The 21,367-nt window shown below is 43.3% G+C and overlaps 1 protein-coding gene across 3 annotated transcripts in view; it reads left to right on the forward strand.

Annotated features, from left to right (window-relative positions):
- ATL2 (atlastin GTPase 2) overlaps window positions 1-20,981 on the forward strand; it is a 64,842-nt gene extending 43,861 nt beyond the window's left edge. For 2 of the 3 annotated variants that reach the window (XM_019480104.2, XM_059720312.1), the window contains 10 exons: window positions 1,890-1,940; window positions 5,949-6,005; window positions 8,706-8,798; window positions 9,296-9,434; window positions 11,789-11,916; window positions 13,494-13,550; window positions 15,177-15,248; window positions 16,532-16,963; window positions 19,009-19,023; window positions 19,124-19,776. In XM_019480104.2, the coding sequence (XP_019335649.1) occupies window positions 1,890-1,940; window positions 5,949-6,005; window positions 8,706-8,798; window positions 9,296-9,434; window positions 11,789-11,916; window positions 13,494-13,550; window positions 15,177-15,248; window positions 16,532-16,963; window positions 19,009-19,023; window positions 19,124-19,231 (1,152 nt within the window). In that variant the 3' untranslated portion in view covers window positions 19,232-19,776. Of the gene's footprint in view, window positions 1-1,889; window positions 1,941-5,948; window positions 6,006-8,705; window positions 8,799-9,295; window positions 9,435-11,788; window positions 11,917-13,493; window positions 13,551-15,176; window positions 15,249-16,531; window positions 16,964-19,008; window positions 19,024-19,123 lie in introns of all 3 variants that reach the window. The other variant, XM_014598184.3, reaches the window with a different exon arrangement.
- The last annotated feature ends 386 nt before the right edge of the window (window positions 20,982-21,367 follow it).

Genomic DNA, 21,367 nt, shown 5'->3' on the forward strand with positions numbered 1-21,367 from the left:
GTTCTATAGGGAGGAAGAACTCTGCATTCTGACTGGAAATAGTTGTATATTCAGAAAAATACTTCGAGTCTGCTCAACTAACCATTACTGTCATGAGGAAAACTGCCATTATAACCATTGCCCATCAGTTGTGTTTCTGCTAGAAGAATCTCTTGTTACCTTGGTAGAAATTACCAGCATACAGGTGTTTGTGCAGTTGTTCCCTAAAAAAGCATGTTTCCTCCAGGAGAAAGATCTTCCAGGCTGATCCCTGTGAAGTGTAGTTAGCTTTCATTTTGTTTTGTCTTCTCTCACTAGAATTGAACAGCTGTATGCTTGCAGCCTCTGTGATTGGGAGGAGTCAAGCAGTGGCTTCTCCTGTGCCTTACACAGACTAGGGGACTCTGGTCTGGGCAAGGGAGGGTGGGGGCGGGCAACATTTCTCTTCAGCTGGACTCTTCCCAGCTATGGAGGAGTTGAACTGTTGCTGCCCCCTCAGATCTTCCCAAGACCTGGGACACCCTGGTTTAGAGAAGGCATGGGGAGCATTGTCCTGTTGTTCCTTCTCTCAGAGACCGGGAGGGGTGGGAAGGAGCAGCCTCCTTCCTCTCCTTGCTTATATTCCCTAGACCAGAGTCCCCTTAGTCTGGGGAGCATTGCCTCACTTCTGTGTCCTCCTGGTCTCCATCCCAGTGCATCCCCAGGTTGGGGTATCCCCAGTCTGAGGAAGGCATGGGGAGTTTCCCTGGTGCTTCAACTCCCCCAGGGACTGGCTAGAGTGGAGTAGCCACTGCTCCTTGCACCTTCCCCAAACTGACATCACTTTAGTCTGGAGCAGGCTGGAATGCCCATGCTGCTCCCTCTCCTAGAAATAGTTCTAGCAATAGAAATTTCCACCCCTAGAAATGAATACCTGTTTGTGCCCATTGTCTCTTTTTTACATTAAAGAGTAAAAGAGTTTTTTGTTGTTTTTTTTTCAAGCTGATGTTGTTTAAACTCATTTGAAATCTAGCTCTCAAAAATAGTGAGTAAGAGGCATGATTATGCTTGTGCCCTCAGTGAAGCTTTGACTGCTTACTGTTTACTCTGCTTGAAATAATGTAAGTTTTCCTTATGGTAGAGTAATCTTGTCACAAACTTTCAGGTAATCTGATTTTTGTTTCTCTCTTAATGGTGACCATCTGCTGGTTCTACTAATAAGTGCCAAATCATCACAATACCAGCTTAAGAGAAGCTTTTAGTCTGTTATGACCTGTCCTTTTCCCCTGTAATTCCTGGTGCCTGAGAGTTTGACTCTAGCCAGAGATCACCTGTGCTGTTTTGAGTTCTTGCCATTCAGGATTTTGGCACCAACTACCAAGCCAAGGAAAGGCTATACTGTAAATTTGGTTGGACTGCTGAGTTTGCAGTACTTGCAAGCAAAGGAACAAAGATCTATTTGTAAGATCTTGAGTTATAGCAAAGAATTGGCCCATTTCAGTGGGTTTCCATCTGAGGTTATGCTGCCAGGAAAGCCTGTGCATTGCCTAGTCCTGCCTCAAATAGTCTGAATTTTGAAGGTGGGGAGGTGAGGTTGGTTCCAGTCTTAGTGTTAAAAGTGCCCCTCACTTGGCTGTGGAGAGGTGTTCAGCAGAGTTTTGTCCTAAACTCTTTTTTGACTCATTCTGGAGAGAACTTACAAAATAGTATTAGGAAGCGAGTTGCATTTAGCAGCAGTTCTTGTCCGTGCCAGTGTTGATGCAGCAAATGGCACAGTACCTTTTCACCTGAATGTTCCCCTGACCTAAAGAGATTACATAGCTAGACTCTGCCACTGGTGTTGCAATGTTCGAGTTCTCTAATAGAAGCTAAATCCGTAGTATAAATGTCATGTTCTAAAAAAAATTTTGGAACTACAATATCTCCTACAGGTATACAACTTGTCCCAGAACATTCAAGAAGATGATCTTCAGCATTTGCAGGTAAATGTATACTGAACCATCAAAACTGCTTTAATTGAAGTGCTCTTTGCTGCAGTTTCAGTTACTTATTTTTGTTCAATTTCAATGCACTAAATTTAGGAAAACTACTGAAATGTACACTAATCCATGATGTGTTTACAACTTGGAAGTGTTATTGTTTTGCTTGAAACTGGTTAAAGAACTATGTAAAACAAAGCAGGTAAGTGTAGTACTATACACAAGTCTTATCATTCCTCTGGGAGGGAACTCCTCAGTGGCTAAGATGTGGCACTGCACACCCAGATCATAAGCAGCTCTGCCAGTAACTTCTAGCAGGAGGTTTCAAAACTGACCACAGAAAGATCTTTCAGCTTGTGAAGTAGCTGGGCACAAGTTCTATTGATTTGGCCCAGTCTGCGCTTGAAATAGTACCAGCATAACTGTAAATTGGGGTGTGATTGTTACAGAATACTTGTCCAAGCCCAACTGTGCATGCAGGTGTAATTTTTTTTTTTTTAAAGATGGTTTTTATACAAATGGAACTGTCAGCAGTTTTAGCACTTTAACTAAATTGGTAGAGATGAAGTTCTGCAACTTTTCTAGTTTACAAAAATCTTAAGACAGATGATGATTTTCTGTTTGCAGGGGTGGGGGAAGCATTTTTTTTATCATTTATTAAATGATGCTTTAAAGGAAATGCACACTTTTTTTCCAGCGGTGGTGAAGAAGGTGGTGGGTAATCCCATCCCCCTTTCCCAAAAGTGGAATACTGGAGGTTGGGGGGTATGAGGTGAAAGGAGTAAGTGAGGTTATCAATATTGTTGGAGGAAAAAAAACCCTGAATACTTTTTGAAGTGTGCTTTTCCCCCCCCCCCCCCCCTCTCTCTCTCTCTCTCTCTCCATATGATGTGATGTGGGACTGGCTAGAGACTGCTGGGCTTGAGTTTTGAGAGCCTTGCACAAGAGCCCTGACTCTGTTTAACATAATGCAAAAGCCAGCTTATGCAAAGTTGTTTTAAACATGCCTGGTTTCCTGGCTGCTTAGACTATTGGGCCTGCCACAACTTGAAATAAATTTACATATTCTCTGATTCAAAGCACCCCACCCTACCCAGCATTGCAAAAGGTGGTGCTTGCCAACCTTGAGAGCAGAAATATGTTAGCTTCAGCTGCATTCCACAGCTAGAGCACAATACATCTGCCTTACTGTTTGAATATTCAGATACTGACTGAGCAAAATAACAGGTCAGTTCTTAGAAGGATACAGAAGTTGTCTGTGGCATACGAAAGCTTATGTCTTGCAACCAGTTTCTTTCTAGGGTGGCATCCTGTGCTGGCAAAAGGTTAAAGTAGGATACTATGACACCCTGGTTGAGAATCACTGGGGTGCCTGGAGAGCTTGTCAAGGATGTTTGCGCTCTTACATGTGTAGATGTAATTCACAAGATAAACACAGATGTCAAATGGGAATTCATAATGTTAAAAACGTTCTGACCTGTGGCAGTCTTTCTGAGGTCTTTACAACAGAAGATTTGCTCTGTTGCTTATCTGTAAGTGGGGGAGGGGGAAAGCTTCAGCCTGGTAGCTCCTGCCCAGCATGTGGGGCTGCACACTGGGGGGCCAGGGCCAGGCTGGCAGGTGGGAACATGGTGAGGTCTGCCTTGGGCAGGACTCAGCCCTATGTCGATTGCCATTGGGGCAGCTGCAGAAGGCACTACCCAGGTGAGCTCTACTGCATATGTCCTTCCCTTCCCCTGCCCCCAGCTGGATCCTGGGGCCTAGTGCCCAGGCAGGCCTCCCCCGCTGCTCCCCCATGTACACTTCCATTTCCCCCTCCTCCCTCTTTCCCCCTAGAGCAAGACAGGGAGTGCAGGAATCATATTGTGGCTTGGCCTGAACTCCAGCTCCAGCCCAGGCCCAGAGTTGTTACAGCCCTGCAACCCAGCCCTGTGATCCTGGCTTTGCCTGCTGTCCTGCTTCCGAATACTGCTTCCTGTCCGCCCAAAGCCCCATGAGAAGCTTTAGTGAGTTGTTGTAGGGGGAAGGGGGAGGGAGGGGGTCCAGCCTGCAACAGCTCATGAAAACTCCCTGTGTGGCCCTTGGGCTCAAATAATTGTTCACCCCTGCTCTAATAGATGAGGATGAGACTCTTTATTAGGTGGGAGTTATCTGAGGAGAAGCCATGCAGTTGGGGGCTGATGCTTGATTGGGGGAGGAAGGAAGGGAAGGAATGGCATTATATACCCCTTGCTGCTGCTGTGGCCATGAAGTGGGACTGGTATTTGGGAAACGGTCTTTATTTGGGAACTTGATGATTTTTATGGTCCCAAATGCTTGTAGATTTATGGCTGGGACTAAATCAGGGCCCCATATATTCATACTAATGCCAGTTGCCCCTTAGGCCTGGAGGCAAATCAACACTACCCTGTCAGCCAATAGAAAAAGATTTGGGAAGTGTCCTTTATGGTGGTGATCCTGGTTGAGGCCCTTGCCTAGTTTAGTGCAGAAGAGCAGCTGTTTGCCTTTGTTTTAGTAGGGATAAAGACATTGAGGGCCCACTGGCTGAAATGCTGACTGTAACAAGAAAGCTTAATGTTCCTGTGAACTGAGGAGATGTGAGTTGTTCTCTAGTGTGTGCAGCCTGATCCTAACTGCTGTCGGAGGATTGCACAGCAGCAGTGAGCGAGATTGGTCTTGTCTGGTTCTGGCTGGGAAATTGCTTACATTGTTAATGTGATCCAGGCTTATACCATCACAGTTGCACTGCCATGTGTAGTTCATGGCTCCATCCACTTGAGCATGGACATTTGTTTCCCAGGGGACAAGAAGCAGTGGAACACCTCGTACCACTGCTACTAGTCCCCAGGGAATCCCTGTGTCATGTGCCCTCTGGTGCATGACGGGTTACCCTGGATGGAGTAGGGAAGGCTGGAGCCAGCACCGCTGGCCCCATCAGCCTTCCCTGGGTGCCTCCTGGGGCTGCAGCAACGGCAGTCCTGCTGTTTGGAGCCTGGCCAACAGTTGGAACTCAGCTCAGGCTGGCCAGGCTCTGGTGTTTGAGTGGTGTGCGCTGCCCCCCGCGTCTGCTGCTCTGCTTTTTTGTGCTGTTTTTTTGATCCCCACTTCCCCGTGGCACTGCAGATGTCTGCGGTGCCGCATACCACACAGCCTCGCTCATCTGGATGTGGCCCATGAGTCCATATCTCAGATCTGTTCTGAAACTGGAACTGGTTCAAAAGTCAGTGGCTTGTTTTGAGTGGACTTAGCTGCTATGAGCATGCAGTTCAGTATTTTGAGCACTACATTTGAGTCTTTGTAATGACTCCAAATGTTAAAAGCCCTAAAAGGCTTGCAGTGTAGCTCAGTGTGGGATCCTCTTTTTCTCCTCTCCTTCACCAAGCTATAGAAGTTGAACTATTCCTATTAATTCTGCCTCAGCCTGTGAGGAAAGTCTGATCTTTCCCGGGGTTTTTGAAGGGAGAGTTGAATATGAATCTTGTAGGTTGGTTTTGGAATGCTTTGGTCTGTACCTTAGTTAGCCAGGGCTCCTAGGTGTGGAACAAACACTTTATCTTGTAGAAATCAAAATTTCCTATATCTAAATAAAGTTGGTGCCTCTACATAATAGGGTTCTGTGTTGTGCTAGGTGGGAACTTGCCCACAGAGCGTTTGGGCAAGAGGTACCTATCTAGGTCTAGGAAGCAAAAGGGTAGGGACTTCCAAGAGCTGTAGGAGAGCAGGGTCAGGTGGAGTTATCCAGGAGGATATACTGTTAGCCCAGAAAGAGCTCTTCAGGGGACTAAGCCACATGAAAGGAGTTGAGAGGAATGGCTGATCTTGAACAGGTGCATACTGGGCTAGAATGACCCTAAAGCTGATCCTTAAGGGTAAAATGTAATACTGAATTAAACTTGGAAGACATTTGAATTTTTTAGTGATTTTTAAAATGGGAAGCATTTGGCAATGCAAATAACTTTATTTTTTTGTGATCTATATGTGGCCTTATTCTTAACAGTCTCATTTTAATAGTTGTTTACAGAGTATGGACGACTTGCTATGGAAGAAATTTACCAAAAGCCGTTTCAGGTAATGTATGAATGAAATACCTATTACTTTCCTTATTCCCAATCACTTGCTTTGTCTTATTCATGTTTAAGTAGGTAGAAAGTCAGGTTATGTTTTGGAGATAAATTTAGTTAGTTATTTAGTTGGCTATTTTTCCTTTACAAGTCTGATTCTCCCTTCCTCCTGCCTCGCACCTCTCCAAAACCAAGCTAATTTTGTTTGCTATTTCACAGGTATGAATTTAATATAGAATCTTTCTGGAAAGGTAGTAGCAAATATAACAAGATCAGGCTTTGAAACCTCTTAATGGACTCCTTGAGTTTCCAGTGTAGTTGGATTTTTGCTATAGCAAATATGCTGCGTACAGATGTGGAAAAACAAAACAGTGCTTTAAGTTCACTGGGTCCCTGTGCCAAGCATAGTGCATGCCCAGAAGAAGCATCATGTTAGTTTGACCCAGCTTGCTCAATGTCTGTAGAGATGGCATGCTTCAGCAGGGCTTTGTGGCACCTTTGTCTAACAGCTGATTTGAATTGGCTTTAGATAAAAATGCAAAGAAGTGCCGCTGAAGCACACTATCTCCATAGATGTTGGAGAGCCAGGTCAAACTAACACGCTTTCTTTTCTGGAAAGTTCTGGGGAGGGGGTGTGTTCACCTGTCAGCATCCTTAGTGACTGTGTACTCTGAGTAACAGACAGCATAGATTTCCCCCTGCCCCACAATACTCATGAATACATGCTCTTGTCACCAAAGTTGGGCTCCTCTTAGAAAGCAGTCTGGCATCTCCACAGATACTTATTTGCAAAAACTGTGTCTGGTGTGAGACCAAAAGCAGCAGCTCTAGCATCTCTTGCTTCCCCAGCTAAAAGGAATGGGTAGACTGAGACTTAACCCTTAGAATTAAATTTAATGCTGGTGTCCTGGTTTGGTTTTGTGGAGCAAACTGATACTCGGGAACTAAGAGCATCTGGATCCCAGGGTTACTGGCAATTAATCTGACAATTTAGCCAAAACATCCAGCACCTGAAAGCACTTTAATTTCCTATTTAATTATAAGATGGGATGAAATTGGAATCTTATTTTGGCTATTTGGTATGTATTCATATGGCAGGGCAGAGCTGTGGTAGGTGGGCAAGTGCTAAAAGAAATGTAATTCCAGTAGTTCTGAACATATGTCACCAAACAGAGGAGGCTGTTTTACAGACTTGCTGACCTTCCAGGTGAGCCTAAACCCTTGTTATATTTTAAGCAGTAATCTAGTGGTGGTTAGAGTGGCTCCACCATGAAGAATCTTAGTCTGTAGTGTTCACTTACTTGAATTGCCACCTCCTGAGGTTGCTACCTCCTGGCATTGTCTGCAGGTGTTTTCCTTTGCCAGCACGAAGAGGTTGATTTTTATCCTCACTTAATGAAGACAAAGATTTGGTGAGCTTCCCTTCTGTGGTAGCGGGTAAATCAATTGCTTTTATAGTGGTGAACTTTCCAGCTCTCAGGTTTTTATTCGCTGCCAAACTGCGGTGTTCTGCAAGGACTGATGAGCTTTGGTGACTACCGAATCCAAGACGTTAGTTTCCAGAGAACTAGGTCCTAGACTGGGACCTGACAAGGAGGTTTCCCACACTGATGTAACTTCTGTTAAGTCTGCACTTTGCTTAAATCCTGGATTTTCCTTTTGGTGACTTAGTTAACCAGAGCTGAGGTTTCATCGTCTTATGGAACCACTGATAATCTCTCAAAATCTGTGTTCTGCCCATAAGCGGAGCAGGCTACATATTCACTGCCTTGATGGACCTTGTCTGTTTTGGGCCAAGCAGGTAACAGACTCTACAGTTTAGAAGGCCTTATGTTAGCTATTCTTATTGCCACTGAAGATGACTGACTGGCAGCCTCTTGCAGTACAGATTTTAAGATCTGCGTTTGGACAGCTTGATGTGCAAGATAGAGAAAGCTGTTGCCAGCTAGAAAGCTTGTTCCATGTGAGGGCTGTGGCTGCATTCTTGGGTAAGGGGGTCATTTCTTAGACTGGTGCTGGTGTTAGCCACTGTTATAACAAGCTGAGCCTTGGTAAAAGTTACCCATTGTGGGGGGGAAGGAAATATAAGACAGATTTCTAGTATTCTTGTCTGTTTTTTCTGCATACTGGTTTTTCTATAGTACTATTTGTTTTGGCATAGGAAGACTGGAAATGAGAGGTTTTAACCATTTAGTCTTTTCCAAGATTTACCATAGCAAGCATCCTTTTTTGTTCCATGTGTGGCTCTTCTTTTTAGGTCTTGGCATTTATTTAGGAATGAAGGATGCAAGGTATTACAAGTATGTGCAACTTAGTGCCATCCAGCTAACTTCCCTTCTTTAGAAAGAGTGTCATAAGATCTGGCTTAATATTCCAAATGAATGAAAGGAAGTCTTATATTCATCCCTCTTGGCTGGCAAAGGACAGAGAAACCAGAGGGATATGTAAAAGCATCCTCTGTTCCTACTGAAGTCTTTATGTTAGAGTTTTTGTTCAGAAAAGAGCTGGCTGGAATACTGCAGCTGTAATTAATCAAAACACCTTGTGGAATGACAAAAGTGACACTTGAAGCTATACTCTGGTGACCAACAGCAGTAACTGCTTCTGCTAGCAGCAGGCATGAGGTTCTTAATTCTCTGCCTTTTGTTTTTTGCCCATATTAGAAGCATATCAACTGTTCATTATTACTTGTGCTTTTCCTGTGTAGACACTTATGTTCTTAATTAGAGATTGGAGCTATCCTTATGAACATGCGTATGGCTTGGAAGGAGGAAAAAATTTTCTAGAAAAAAGATTGCAGGTAAGCTTATGACTTGCAGGATTTATGCCAGGGGTGGGCAGTTATTTTGGGCAGAGGGCCAGTTACTGAATTTTGGCAAGCCATAGAGGGCTGCATGACGTGCAGCTCAGGGCAGATAAATGTTAATTTTTATAAATTTAGGGGTCCCACGGGCTGGATAGAATGGCCTGGCAGGCCACATTTTGCCCAGCCCTGATATATGTTGTAGCCTTTTAATTCAGATGCTACTTTGCATTCAAATTAACTACACATTTGACTAGCCATTTTTTATATCCAGTGTAAATGCTCTTTCAATAGGTGACCAACTAAAAAGCCTTTCTACTTTTTTTTTTTTTTTTTCCAAAAAAAGTACAGAGGCCAGAGGCAAAGCATCTTAAATCTATTCATGTGCTCAGTCATTTTAATTTTAAGTTGTACTGCAGTACAACAGGACTGTTTTAGAGTCCTTGATTTTTTTTTTTTTGATTTTTTTTTTTTTTTTTTTCTTCTCTTTTTAGGTAAAGCAAAACCAACATGAAGAGCTACAGAATGTAAGGAAGCATATTCACTCATGTTTCAGTAACCTTGGCTGTTTCCTGTTGCCCCACCCTGGTCTTAAAGTTGCGACTAATCCAAATTTTGATGGGAGGTTGAATGGTAAGAAACTTTCTATTTTGTTAATGGTTCTTGATATAGATAGTGGTTTGTTTAGGAACAGCAGGGCTGCACTGAGATCTACTACCCCCCCCCAGCAGCACATGGGGCTGCATTGAGGGAAGCAGCATGAGGCTCTGCCACGCAGCAGCAGCAGCACGCGCAGGAGACACAGCGCTGTTGTTCCCAGTTGTGCCAGGTCTTGCCCTGAAGGAGGGAAGCAGGGAGGGAGCTGAAGCCCACACCCTGCCCCTGTACAGATCTGGGGGTGCAGGTCCCCCTAGCCACCTTAGAGCGAACAACATTGAGTGCCTGGCTGCCTCCACATCTCCCCACTCCCGGCTGGTGTCTCCATGTGCAGCTTCCCTTAAGGGTTGCTACAGCCGCTTAGGTTAAGCTGCACATGGAGGTGCCAGCCAGGCAGTCTGTATATTTCCCCACTCCCTTAGCCACCCCAGTCCCCTGAAAGCCTCACTTACCAGTTCACAGACTCCAGGAAGAAAGTGAGCTTGACCTAGGCCTTGCGACTGACTAAAAGCCACAGGCTCTGCTCTTCTTCGCCTCCCCCTGCTCCTCTGGGCAGGGTTGGGGCTTTCCTGCCATTTTTGTAAACAGCTTTTGCAGACTGGAACTCAGGCAGCCTGCAGAGCACCCTGCAAAACAGGGAAATCTGTGGGAAACAGAAAACCTGGATCCCTGATGATTAACTGCGTCTAAAGTAGGGGTGCACCGATAGAGATTTTTTTTGGCCAATACTGATGGCTGACTTCTTTTTTTTAAGGAGCCATATCAGCCAATACTGATCTGATTCTGATATGCAGCTGGGCAGTTTGGAGACCAGCATCAGGCTGGTAATTTTGGTTTGGGGGGTGCAGAGCAAGGCTCCTGCAGTGAGGGAGGGAGTGGGGCTGGGGCAGGTGCTGCGTAGCCAGGGCAGGGTGGGGCATGGGACGGAGCCATGTGCGGGTCGTATTGGAGGGAGGGAAGGATGGGAGCAGCTTCCGCCCTGTGCACACTCCAGGAGGGTCTGGGGGGCACATACTTCAAACTGTGGGTGGGGCAGGACAGGCTGCCACTGTAGGCTGGGGCCAGGGTGGTGCTGAGTTCTTCCTGGCAGCGGGGCTAGGCTGGGCTCGGCTGCACTTCTGGGCAGGCAGTGGCAGGGCTGAGAGGAGGCTCTGGGAAGGGGTGCAGCCACCCCAAAATTTGCTGTAGGGTGCTGCCTACCCCCTGCAAAAGAGCCTGGTGCAGCCTGCCCCCCCCTGTGCACAGACCCAGGTGCCAACACCCTCCATGCCTCCCCAGGTGCATGAGGTGGCAGGAGCTGTCCCTCCTCCCGCCCTGCGAGCCATTTGCAGCTCGGTCCTGTGCCTGCCCTGCCCTGGCTGAGCAGTGCCTGACTCTCTCTCCCTCCCTCATCACGGGGGCTTTGATCTGCCCTGCCTCCCACCAGCATTCCCCCACAACAGACTTAGCAACCAATGCTGTTCTCCAAGCTGCCGGGCTTAGCTCCTGGCCGCATGCATGCTGCGGCTCTGTGCATGCATGGGGCATTTATTGGCCACATTATTAGCCACATTGGGCAAAGAAAGCCGATCTTTTTTTTTTCCCAGTAATGTCAATTTTCCCTATATCGGTGCCAATCAGGTACGGGACTGATGTATCGGCATACCTCTAGTCTAAAGTGACTGTTGCTTATAGGATTCCAGCAGTTCCATTCACACTTTGGTGTATAAGAGCTGTATTTGTGTCACAAAGAGTGCGTGGTGGAAAAATACTTGCAGCCAGGGGACTCCCCACCAGCTAAGCTGAGTGTAAATATTGAAAACATGATGCAGCCTTTTTTGAAAGAATGCATTACTCTAGTGACTTCGTTGGCTACAAGACTAAGATTGTCTCCTCTGGCAATTTTGATATGACATCCTTAAATACTATAGTTTTTCAAATTCTGAAGCCATAAATACTCAGGATATGAAAACTTGTTCTGAGTTGGATGTCTTTTTAAAAATCATTTAGTTTTTCTATTCTGCTTCTATAGGGCAGTAACCTAATACTGTATAACCTCGTGAATCTGGCATGCTTGAAAATGCAGGATTTTTGAAATCCGAGCAGTGGCTGGTCCTGGAGCAGTCACATGCCATGCGGGGTGGCTAATGGCGGCAGCAGCCACTGCATGCAAGCCTTCCTGTCTGTATCTGGGAGTGTGGGTGGGGGAGTGGCGGTTGGTCCCGGAGCAGCCACTTGTGCCAGATTTGAGGGCCAGGTTTCTAAGATCTGGATTCATGAGGTTTTACTGTACTGAAATTGAAACTAACCATAGTTTTAATAGTTTTTTCTTTGACTGAAATTTCCACTAGATATTGATGAAGACTTTAAGAGCGAGTTGCGAAATCTGGTTCCGTTATTGCTTGCCCCTGAAAACCTGGTAGAAAAAGAAATCAGTGGATCCAAGGTGACCTGTAGAGATCTTGTTGAATACTTTAAGGTAGGCAAACGTTTTCTTGCTAATTACTTTTTTTTAAATGTCTTACAAGAAATGCTCCTAATTCTAGGATGCTTTGTTCCCAAAGAATAGATGATGGTATTTAGGCTGCCTGCAAATTGAGCTAAGCTAGCTTTACATCTTCATTTCAGAACTTTTTGTGACTGTCTAAAACAGATAGATAGCCTTCAATTTTCTAACAAAATGCAAGCTGTTTGGAATGCCCTGTGAAATATACCATAGCATGGCAAAATCTTGTATATTTTCCTTTTGAATATGGATTAATGTTTAACATATTTTTAAATTAAGCAGTTTCGTATAATGGGACATGTTTGCTTTTTTTGCGTCCAGTCTTGATCCTAACTTTTTTTTTTTTTAATATGGAAATTGCATGTGTCCAAGGTAGTTAGTTCTTAAGCACTTCCATGCTGAGGTTTTTCCAGTTCTGATCATATAGTCAAATTTTCAAGCCAAATTTTTTTCTGGCTTTTTTTGGCAACCCAAAGAACCTTGTCTGCCTATGTCCTTAGACAAACACGGTTACAACCTACACCCCTGTTGGCAACTCTGACGCACAAATCAGCAGCACGTACAGTTCCACGGTCACCAGGTTGTCGCCTTTAGTGTTCTTTTTAATTTGAGAGTTGCAAGGCTTAAAATTGCATGTCATGCCTGTACTGGGAATGACCCTGTCCTTGTAGATTTGTTTAAGTGGAAGTGCAACTCCCAGCACACAGGCCTAGACATAAGCATTAGGGGACCTGGATTAGTAGCAAATGAAGAAACAACCCCCAAGAAGGGAATTACTGAGAGGGGGGGATGTAGGAGGCCCAACAGCCCAGTGAACAGCTAGTACAACTGGTTCTAAGCAAGGAATTACTACTAGGAGCCCTCACTTTCCAGTAAATTGTAACTGGAAGGCCTGTATTCTTGATCTGGCTCACTTTTTTCTCTGAGGATCCAACAACTTGCTATCATGTGTTCTGGGGTGAGCAGATTGGGAGGAAGGAAAGGAGACCTCCTCAACAACCCAGAGTTGTCCCAAATGTATTTTGGTAACAGAAAATCAGTCTTTCCTGAGAGCCTCTGGACTGCTGCTCCTGGCAACAGTGGTAGAAGCTTCTCTTCAAAGCCCTGTGCTGCTCTGGCAGCCTCAGGCCCTGCTGATGTAAGGAAGTACCTGAGCTAGGTGTGTGGTCCTTCTGCCTGTGAAGGGGCTTCATTCCAAGCCGTATAAAGTGTTCAGTAAAATGAGATTCGCCTGTTTTAGTGGTAGAATCTTTTCAATAAATAAATCAAGTCTTTTAAATATTGAGGGGGAAATTTGCTTTTAATCCTAATAAAAGTACATATCCTATCTTGCTACTATTTATTCCATCCACTAACATTGGAGATTATTGGTTATTTGACTTCATAATAGAGCTTGAAGGCAAAGAGATTAATGTTGTAGGATAACTAAATGTCACTTGTGGAGTGATCTGCTTATTTGAATATTTAGAATTAACATGGAGAGAGTTTGTAGTTGGCGCTCTTTCCCTTCCTCATCTCTCTTTTTTTTTTTTAATGGATTTCTCTTTCAGGCTTACATTAAAATCTATCAAGGAGAGGAGCTACCTCATCCAAAGTCGATGCTCCAGGTATTTCTTTATTCTTTAACTTCTTGATTCTGTTTTTTGTAAACTCTTTACAGTGATTTGGAATTGTGATTTCTGAAGAACATATGGTTTGAAGTTCTGATGTCCATGCAGTTATCTGTCCAAGATGAGCCCCATGTACTTTGTGGGCTTGGAATAGTCTCAAGTGAAGCTGCTGGGGTCTATCAGATGGAGCAGGGGTTATAAACAAGAGTCTCTTCTCCTACCTCCATTTTTTTTGTGTGTTCTTGGAGACGTTTTGCTTTTGTTTTTTCTATAAAGCTAGTCACTTTGTCAACATTTTTACTCTTCCTAGCAGTATTAGATTTGATGTCTAATAAAACGGCACATAGGCTGCCAACCCCTGATGTAAGTAACTATGGCCCACTGGATCCAGATATGTGACTTTAGGAGCATGCTGTGGCAAGAGGCTTTGGCTGCAGGCACACTCCCTGTCCTGTTGTGGGGACAAGCATGAGCTGCAGATGGTTCCAAGTGCATGCTCATCTGCCTCTAACTCAGGGTGGGTAATTCTAGCCCACAGTCAGAAAAGGTTTCCTACCTGTAAGTTAAGTAACCTATGCCATGACATGTCAAGCTGCTTTCTGCTCTGTAGTAGATTGGGTGACTAGCCTACCAGTTGTTTTCCTTTAATGGCACATCTCAGAATAGCAGTGGGGAAAATGGATTGAGACTAAATCTGATGCGGCTCAGGGCCTTTCAAACTTGGGGTTGGAGAGGAAACCTGTGTGTTTAGTCAAGATGGCAGGTACACAGCACAAAGGATCTGGGCCTTCAAGGAACCACCTCCTTGGAGTTGCCAAAGTACTCCAGAAAAGACCCTTCCAATGTTCCCACTCTTCCCCCATGAAACCGAGGGGAGGGTGTGATCACATGAATATATGATCCAAACGAATTGCCACTTTCTACAATGCTCTGAGAACCCAGCTATAGATGAGGGAACTTGTAGAGACCATTTTCTTGGAAGAAGAAATCTTTCTGGCTAAGTACAGACACTCAAAGCCAGAGGTAGAATCAAGCTAAGTTCTGCAGTTTTCTGTTAGCAGCATAACTTTTAGATCCGTAACTAACAAAACAACACGTTTGCCCTTTTGAGGGGCAGGAGAGGAGCAGGCTGCCTATCTTAGACCAGGTTCTGCAATTTCTATTTTTATTTTTATTTTACTTTATTTACGTAAACCAGTCTGTGGTGCTAAACTTTTGTTATGGGTTTTAGACCAGTGTCTTATCAATTATACCAGTAAAAGTGTCATGTCTGTACCTGACTTCATTACATAATCAACTTTCTGACTCTGTTCAAGTACATGAATGTTATTGGATGTCACTTGTTTGTTAACTTATTTGGATGTGTACAGGCACATGGATATTCAATGTGTAGCATTATTAGAAAGCTATAGCTGATGTTGTTTTTGCTTCCACTGAGGTACCTTACAGTGTAATCCTGTATTCACTTGAAGGGCTTTCTCAACTGTCTCAAAGTTTAGGAAAATATACAAAACTAGCAGAGTTGGGTTCCTAATATGTGATGACCTTATAATGCTGCTGACATGTTAGTCACTTGTGCATGGTCCTTAATCAATGTGTATATATTATTATTTTTTTTTTAAGGCAACAGCTGAAGCCAATAATCTTGCTGCAGTGGCAGGAGCAAAAGACTTGTACAGCAAAAGCATGGAGCAGGTATGCTTACAAAACTAAGGCAACTGTATAATCAGAGGCAGCTTTTAGACTTACAGTTAACATACGTGTTGCTATGTTAATACAAAAACTGGCTTGTTCTCAGGGCTTGTACACCTAGCAGGTAAAGATCACTTATCCAGCAGAGGGCATACAATCCCTTTTATGGAGGGAGAAGGAAATTGATGGTGAAGTGGGGGTATGAAAGACATCTGCAACACCACTTGTTATGCAGTTTGAGAGTTTTAATAGTAGTTGATGGCAAGTGACACTAAGTAGCAAAGAATGAAGATTTTGGTACAGCTGTAAGCTATGCCACGAGTGCTTTCACAACTGTGTACGTTGGAGTACTCTAGTAACTTCTGATCATTCTCTCTAGATCTCTCTAACAATAGCTACTGTCTAGGAAGCCATAAAAATATGTGGGCTAAAGTACTAGCATTTCTTATCCAGGACTTGAAGGGAATCCAAGCCATTTGTGTGTCTCACTTGTGTGCATAACTTCATTCACCACTTCGTGCTACCTTATGGATGTTCTGTGAGCTCATGCAGTGGATTTGCTTCAAGTCCCACTTAAATCACCCCATTAAAGTTAGGCAAAAGCTTAAATCAGCTGATTGCTGAAGTAGCAAAAAAACCCATTGGCTCCTCATGGAGGGGAGAGTTGAAAAACTAGTTGATCTGTTATAGGGATTAGGAGTTCCTTTTCTATCTGAGAGGCATTTCCACAAAAACATCATCTGTCCCTGGAGCTATTATTAATCAGTCACCTAGCCTCTCCTGCCGTTATTGTACAGTACTTGTAATAAGAGCAGCAACCCGGAGCTAAAGTTCTGAGCAAATTTTAGAAGCACTTCAGCATATAGCAAGTTCCTTTTTGTTGAAACCATATTAAGTGAAAATAAGACTACTCTCCTACCTATATGCACACTTCCTTCTTAAAAAAAAATTTTTGGAAGGGGGCCACGGCAGCAGTGGATATGCAGTCCTGAACTGTAGATCCCTCACCCACCTCCCTTCCTCCTTCCAAAAAAATTCCCTCCACAGCCACAGGAGGAGATGGAAATGAGGGCTGACTGGGTTCTTTGGAATTAACTCCTAGCTACATGAAACAATGCTGTACTTAGCATTTGGCAAGGCTTTTATTGCCTGCAGGAGCCCCAAGTCAAGAATGTGACTGCCCTAGAAGGAATAAAAATGTCAGACAAGTCATGGCTGGCTTCATTCTGAGGGTAGCTGAATTCTGTTTCTGTGTTGAACTCCACCTCTGGTTGCTGTTCTGACAGGTCTGTGGTGGAGACAAGCCTTACATCGCCCCGTCCGACTTGGAACGGAAGCACCAGGATTTCAGGGAGTCGGCTGTCAAGCAGTTCCGTTCTGTGAAGAAGATGGGAGGGGAAGAGTTCTGTCACCGCTACCAGGACCAGCTGGAAGCAGAGATGGATGAAATCTATGCAAATTTTGTGAAACACAATGATGGCAAAAACATCTTTTATGCTGCCCGCACCCCTGCTACTTTGTTTGCTGTCATGTTCGCCATGTATATAATCTCAGGACTGACTGGGTTCCTTGGCATGAACTCCATAGCTACCCTATGTAATCTTATAATGGGGCTGGCTCTTGTATCCCTGTGTACTTGGGCATATGTTAAGTACTCTGGGGAGTTCAGAGAAGTTGGAACAGTCATTGATCAGATTGCTGAAGCAATATGGGAACAGGTTGGTATCCATTTATCTATGGAAAGTCCCTTTCTTGAACTGACTTCTCAGTTGCAATCGTTCTTTAATACTGTCAATTATATTGCTATAGCTTTGATAAAGAATGCCAGGTCTGCTGGAAGGTAAATGAGCTTGGTGATATAAATGAACTTCCTCAGCCTGGAGAGTTCAGACCATAAAAGCAGCTCAAGCCACCTTCTAATGTCTCAGCACCTGAAATAGTTGCCTAGAAATTCTTGTTATCAACATAAGTTGGTAAGTAAAGTAGAAAATAAGGTAGGTTGGTAAATTCTTAGAGGCAAGCTTTTAAAACTGAACAGCTTCCAACTACTGATGTAGTAGGCCTGGCAGTTCCTAGAGCAGTTGGTTACTAGTTGTAACACTAGTTCAGGGTTTCCAATCTGCAGCACATGCCAAAAGTGGCACAGGCAGCCTCTGCATCATGCAGCAGGTTAAGGGAGGGGGCAGGCAACAAAGTAGAGTAGCAGGTCAGACAAGGGAAGGGGATGCACACTTGGATGGTACAGGACTTAATTTGTATCAAATCTACCAGAAAGGTTGCCCCCCACTGTGCTAATTGAATGGTTATGCCTTCTGTCAGGAAGACTAGATGTTACAGGTGATATATTGAGTAGGTGAGTAGTGGGTTGCTCTTCTGGATGTGTGTTGGGATGGCTGTTTGTTTGACCAGGTGACTTCATGACCGCCATTGGCTTTTAGGCTAGCAGAGAAATAGTTGTTCTAGGAGACATGATTTTGTTTTTATCTCTAAACCAATCTTACTGAGTTGTTGGCTTTTTTTTTTTTTTTGTTGTTGGTTTAACTGTTTTAAAACTTGAGGGTTAATACAGAGCAATATTTCGCAACCCAAAAGTGAGTCGCAAGAGTAGATGAAAGGGTTGTGAAAAAAAACTTAAAAACGGATTCTCCTTTTAAAGGAGAAAAATGTGGGAAACATGGTTTTTCCCTCACAGGCTGTCATTACTTTTGTGAGGGGTTGCTTGGGGTCCCCCATCCCCTCCCCCTGTCCCACACATACTGGGGAGCTAGGGGCTGAGGGCAGTGGGTTGGGAGTGGCCATCAATATTTACAAGTAGGTTCTGGTACAGAAAAGGTTGAGAACCACTGATACAGAGGAAGTTACTCCTGAAAAGCAGTTAAAACAGCTACCTACAGCACCAGCAGAAAGGTATTTTGGATGCTGCTACAATGAGTTAATAGGCAATGAACTGAGCTGAGAGGACAGGTAAAAAAGCTGATCCTGAAGTGGGTATGTGCCTTAATGTGTTAAATTGGTACTTCTAGTTGAATAAGGAATCTCCTTGAAGACTTCCTTATGTAAAATGGTACTCTGGGAGTGTACAGTAGTAGTGTGGTGGCTGTCTTCACCTGTATAGGATAATTTGACATACTTAAGATCAAGGAAGCAACTAGGGGACAGGATTGTAACTTGTAAGTCTCTGAGAATGCAAATGGCTTTACTTTTTAGCTCCTAGTTAACTTCTGGGAGTGTTTGAAAGTTACAGGCTTCCTGTACATCTTTTAGTTTAGAAGTCTGATCAGACTTTTTTTTTTTGTCTTCCTTCTGAATTGGCTTCCTCAAGGCTGGACTTTACATCAAGCTGGAGCAACATGGGTTAAGCACTGCTTCTGTTGGATCCTTACTCTGCACTTGTTCTCAGCCTGTATTGAATGTGTTGCTGCCATATGTTTGTTAAGAAGGGAAATTGTTCCTTGATCCACAACTGTCCAGGGAAAAGCTCTAGTGTAGAGACCTGCAAAATGAGCTCTTGCCAGCATAAGCAGTGTCCCCACCAAGAGCATGTGCTGGTTATATAGCAGTACTGGCAGTTCCTTTCTTGTGGGCAGTGGCTACTGCCATAGGTGGATGATGTGTTTAATAACGCATAAAGAGCCAGTGAATTCCTCTGTGATTCCTGGTTTAATCTTTTGGACGCCAAAGGTAGGTTCCTTTAGTCTCATGCATGTTCTTGCTACTGAGCACTTCTAAATCTTGGCCTTCTCTCTCTTTCTCTCTGCTTCAGAGGAATCCCAGGAAGGTGAGAAACTTAATGAAGATCAAATTTTTATTTATTAGTTGGCTTTAGTTTCTTTCCACCTGCTAGAGTCTTTTTACTAACAGCTCAATTCATGTTTTAGGTGTTTTCCAAAATCTTTGAAGTTCTTAGACACCGATTGATTCGCCGTGCTCTTGCCTCAGCGCAGCGGCAGCGACTTTCATCCAACAATAACAAGAAGAAAAACTAGACAGTATTTTTAACTTTCTTTCTGTATCTGAAGTGTTCACACTTACACACATAGGACAATAAGCAGGACCGTCTGGGCCGGTCTGCATAAATGCTGTAAACGTACCAGATTGATGCTGCAGATAGGGTATGGAATTGCACGTCCATCTTCTAGGAACTGTAAAGTGGTTTGAATTCAGTCAAAATACTGGTGTATAGGAAGAAATCGCTTTTGTTCATACTCTGTTAATGAATAACCTCATTTCTGTAGCAGCACAACTCTTCACCACTTTCCTTTTTTAATTCATCACATCTTTGTTTTTATTTCAGATTCCAAGATCTTATTTTTCATTACTTTAATTGTTGTATTTTTATACTTTATTTTTTTTATATCTCAAAGGATTTATTTGGTTACCTCACTACTGTTTTTTGTGTTGTTTTGTTTGTTTTTGTTTGCATGTTTCTCATACCACAGGTATTGAAGCCCCTGAGTGATAACTTGATGGAGGATAACATGAGGCAGTCTGTAACAAACTCTATCAAAGCAAGCCTGACTGAACAGGTGTCTCAACATGCCAGATTAAAGACAGACTGACAGTTCATCTCCTCTTCAACCCTGTCCTCTCATCCTAGACATGCTTGCTGTACAATGAGAACTCCATAAATAAACCAAAGTTTACAATCAACTGTAGAAGTAGTTTAGTGTGACTGGCTTCACAGATTGCTGCCACCAAGTGCAAGAAGTTTGTCAATCTTTGCTTCTAAGACACTAGTTTTGTGTCATGGAGACTGGCAAGGGGAATTTTAAATGCAGTCCTAATGTATTGGACACCTGTGCGCCAGGGTGGGTGACTTTCTTCCATGTCTTGAGGTAATGCAGTCTGACTTACAATGGAAATATCCTTGTACAGAGGACCTATTTCAGGGAAGTAACTGTTAAACCTATCTAAGAAAGTCTTTTAATGGAATGTATTTAGCCTCACAACATCCCATTTGAAACTTTTAACTTCTGGAGTATTTATATATAAATCACTGTATTGAGTCGAATGGGCATGTCAGTAGTAGCTGACATCAGTAAAGCCATTATTGAGCCACTACATTTAAATATATATCTTGCTTTACTGCCTTTTATACCAGTATTACACAAATGCATGTATCAGTTCCTCACAAATGACATTAGAACTAACTGTTGTAACTAAGGAAGTGATTCAATGTGTACATTGTCTTGCCTTTTTTTTTTTTTTAAACTCACAGACCTTGTCCAAAAGGAGATGCATATCAGAAAACTGAGCTGTCTTTTTCTGCAGTTTAGCCTTCATGTATATAATATGCCATTAATTTTGTTGGGGGGGAGAAATTCCATCCAAACAATGTTGCCTACAGCTCTGAAGCAATGAGTTAGGATTGTCTGTACAGTGTGTTTAGTTCTTATTTTTTAAGAAATCACAGATAGGGCATGTATATGAAATTATAAATATATAAATACAATTTTTGTATCAAAGTTTTGTAGTTTATGGCAAAACCTGGTTCTGTGGTAGGCTAAGTACAGTCCCTGTAAAGGAATGTTTGTGGCTCATGTAAATGTGTGAATGCATAAACGATTTGAAGTTTTTGATATATTTGTGATATTTACCTGCCTTGAGCACTGCAATCTCTCACCCCCTTGGGAAATAAATGGGAATGTTTGTTGTGAAACTTCTTGTCCTCTGTTGCATTTTAAAGTTATTTCCTGTAATTTATTTTCAGTACATGATTAAAATCAGTTGTGTATATATTAAATGAAACTTGTGAATTCTTCCTAAGAGGTGTTTCACATGTACATTGCACTGCATAAACAGACTTGATTACTTGTTCCTAAGTGCCAGGATCTACTGTGCTTTACTCAATAGTCTGCTAAACTTGAAAATGAGGCTCATCTTCGATGCTTGGCTAAGTTTTCAAGATAACTATCTAGCTAGTTTTGTAGACAAGGTTCCTTGGGTGAATTTGATATCTTTTATTAGACCAACCCAAATGATTGGAGAACAGTTATTAAGCAAGCTTTCGGGTTCAAAAACCCTTCGTCAGGCTAAGGAAGCTGCAGCAGTTGGTGTGTGCTCTTCCTGGATGGAATGAAAAGTAAAGAAGCCAGGGGCTGGGCTGGGCAGTCAGTTGCCAG

The sequence above is a fragment of the Alligator mississippiensis genome, chromosome 1 (assembly GCF_030867095.1).
Source record: "Alligator mississippiensis isolate rAllMis1 chromosome 1, rAllMis1, whole genome shotgun sequence".
Classification (NCBI taxonomy): Eukaryota; Metazoa; Chordata; order Crocodylia; family Alligatoridae; genus Alligator; species Alligator mississippiensis.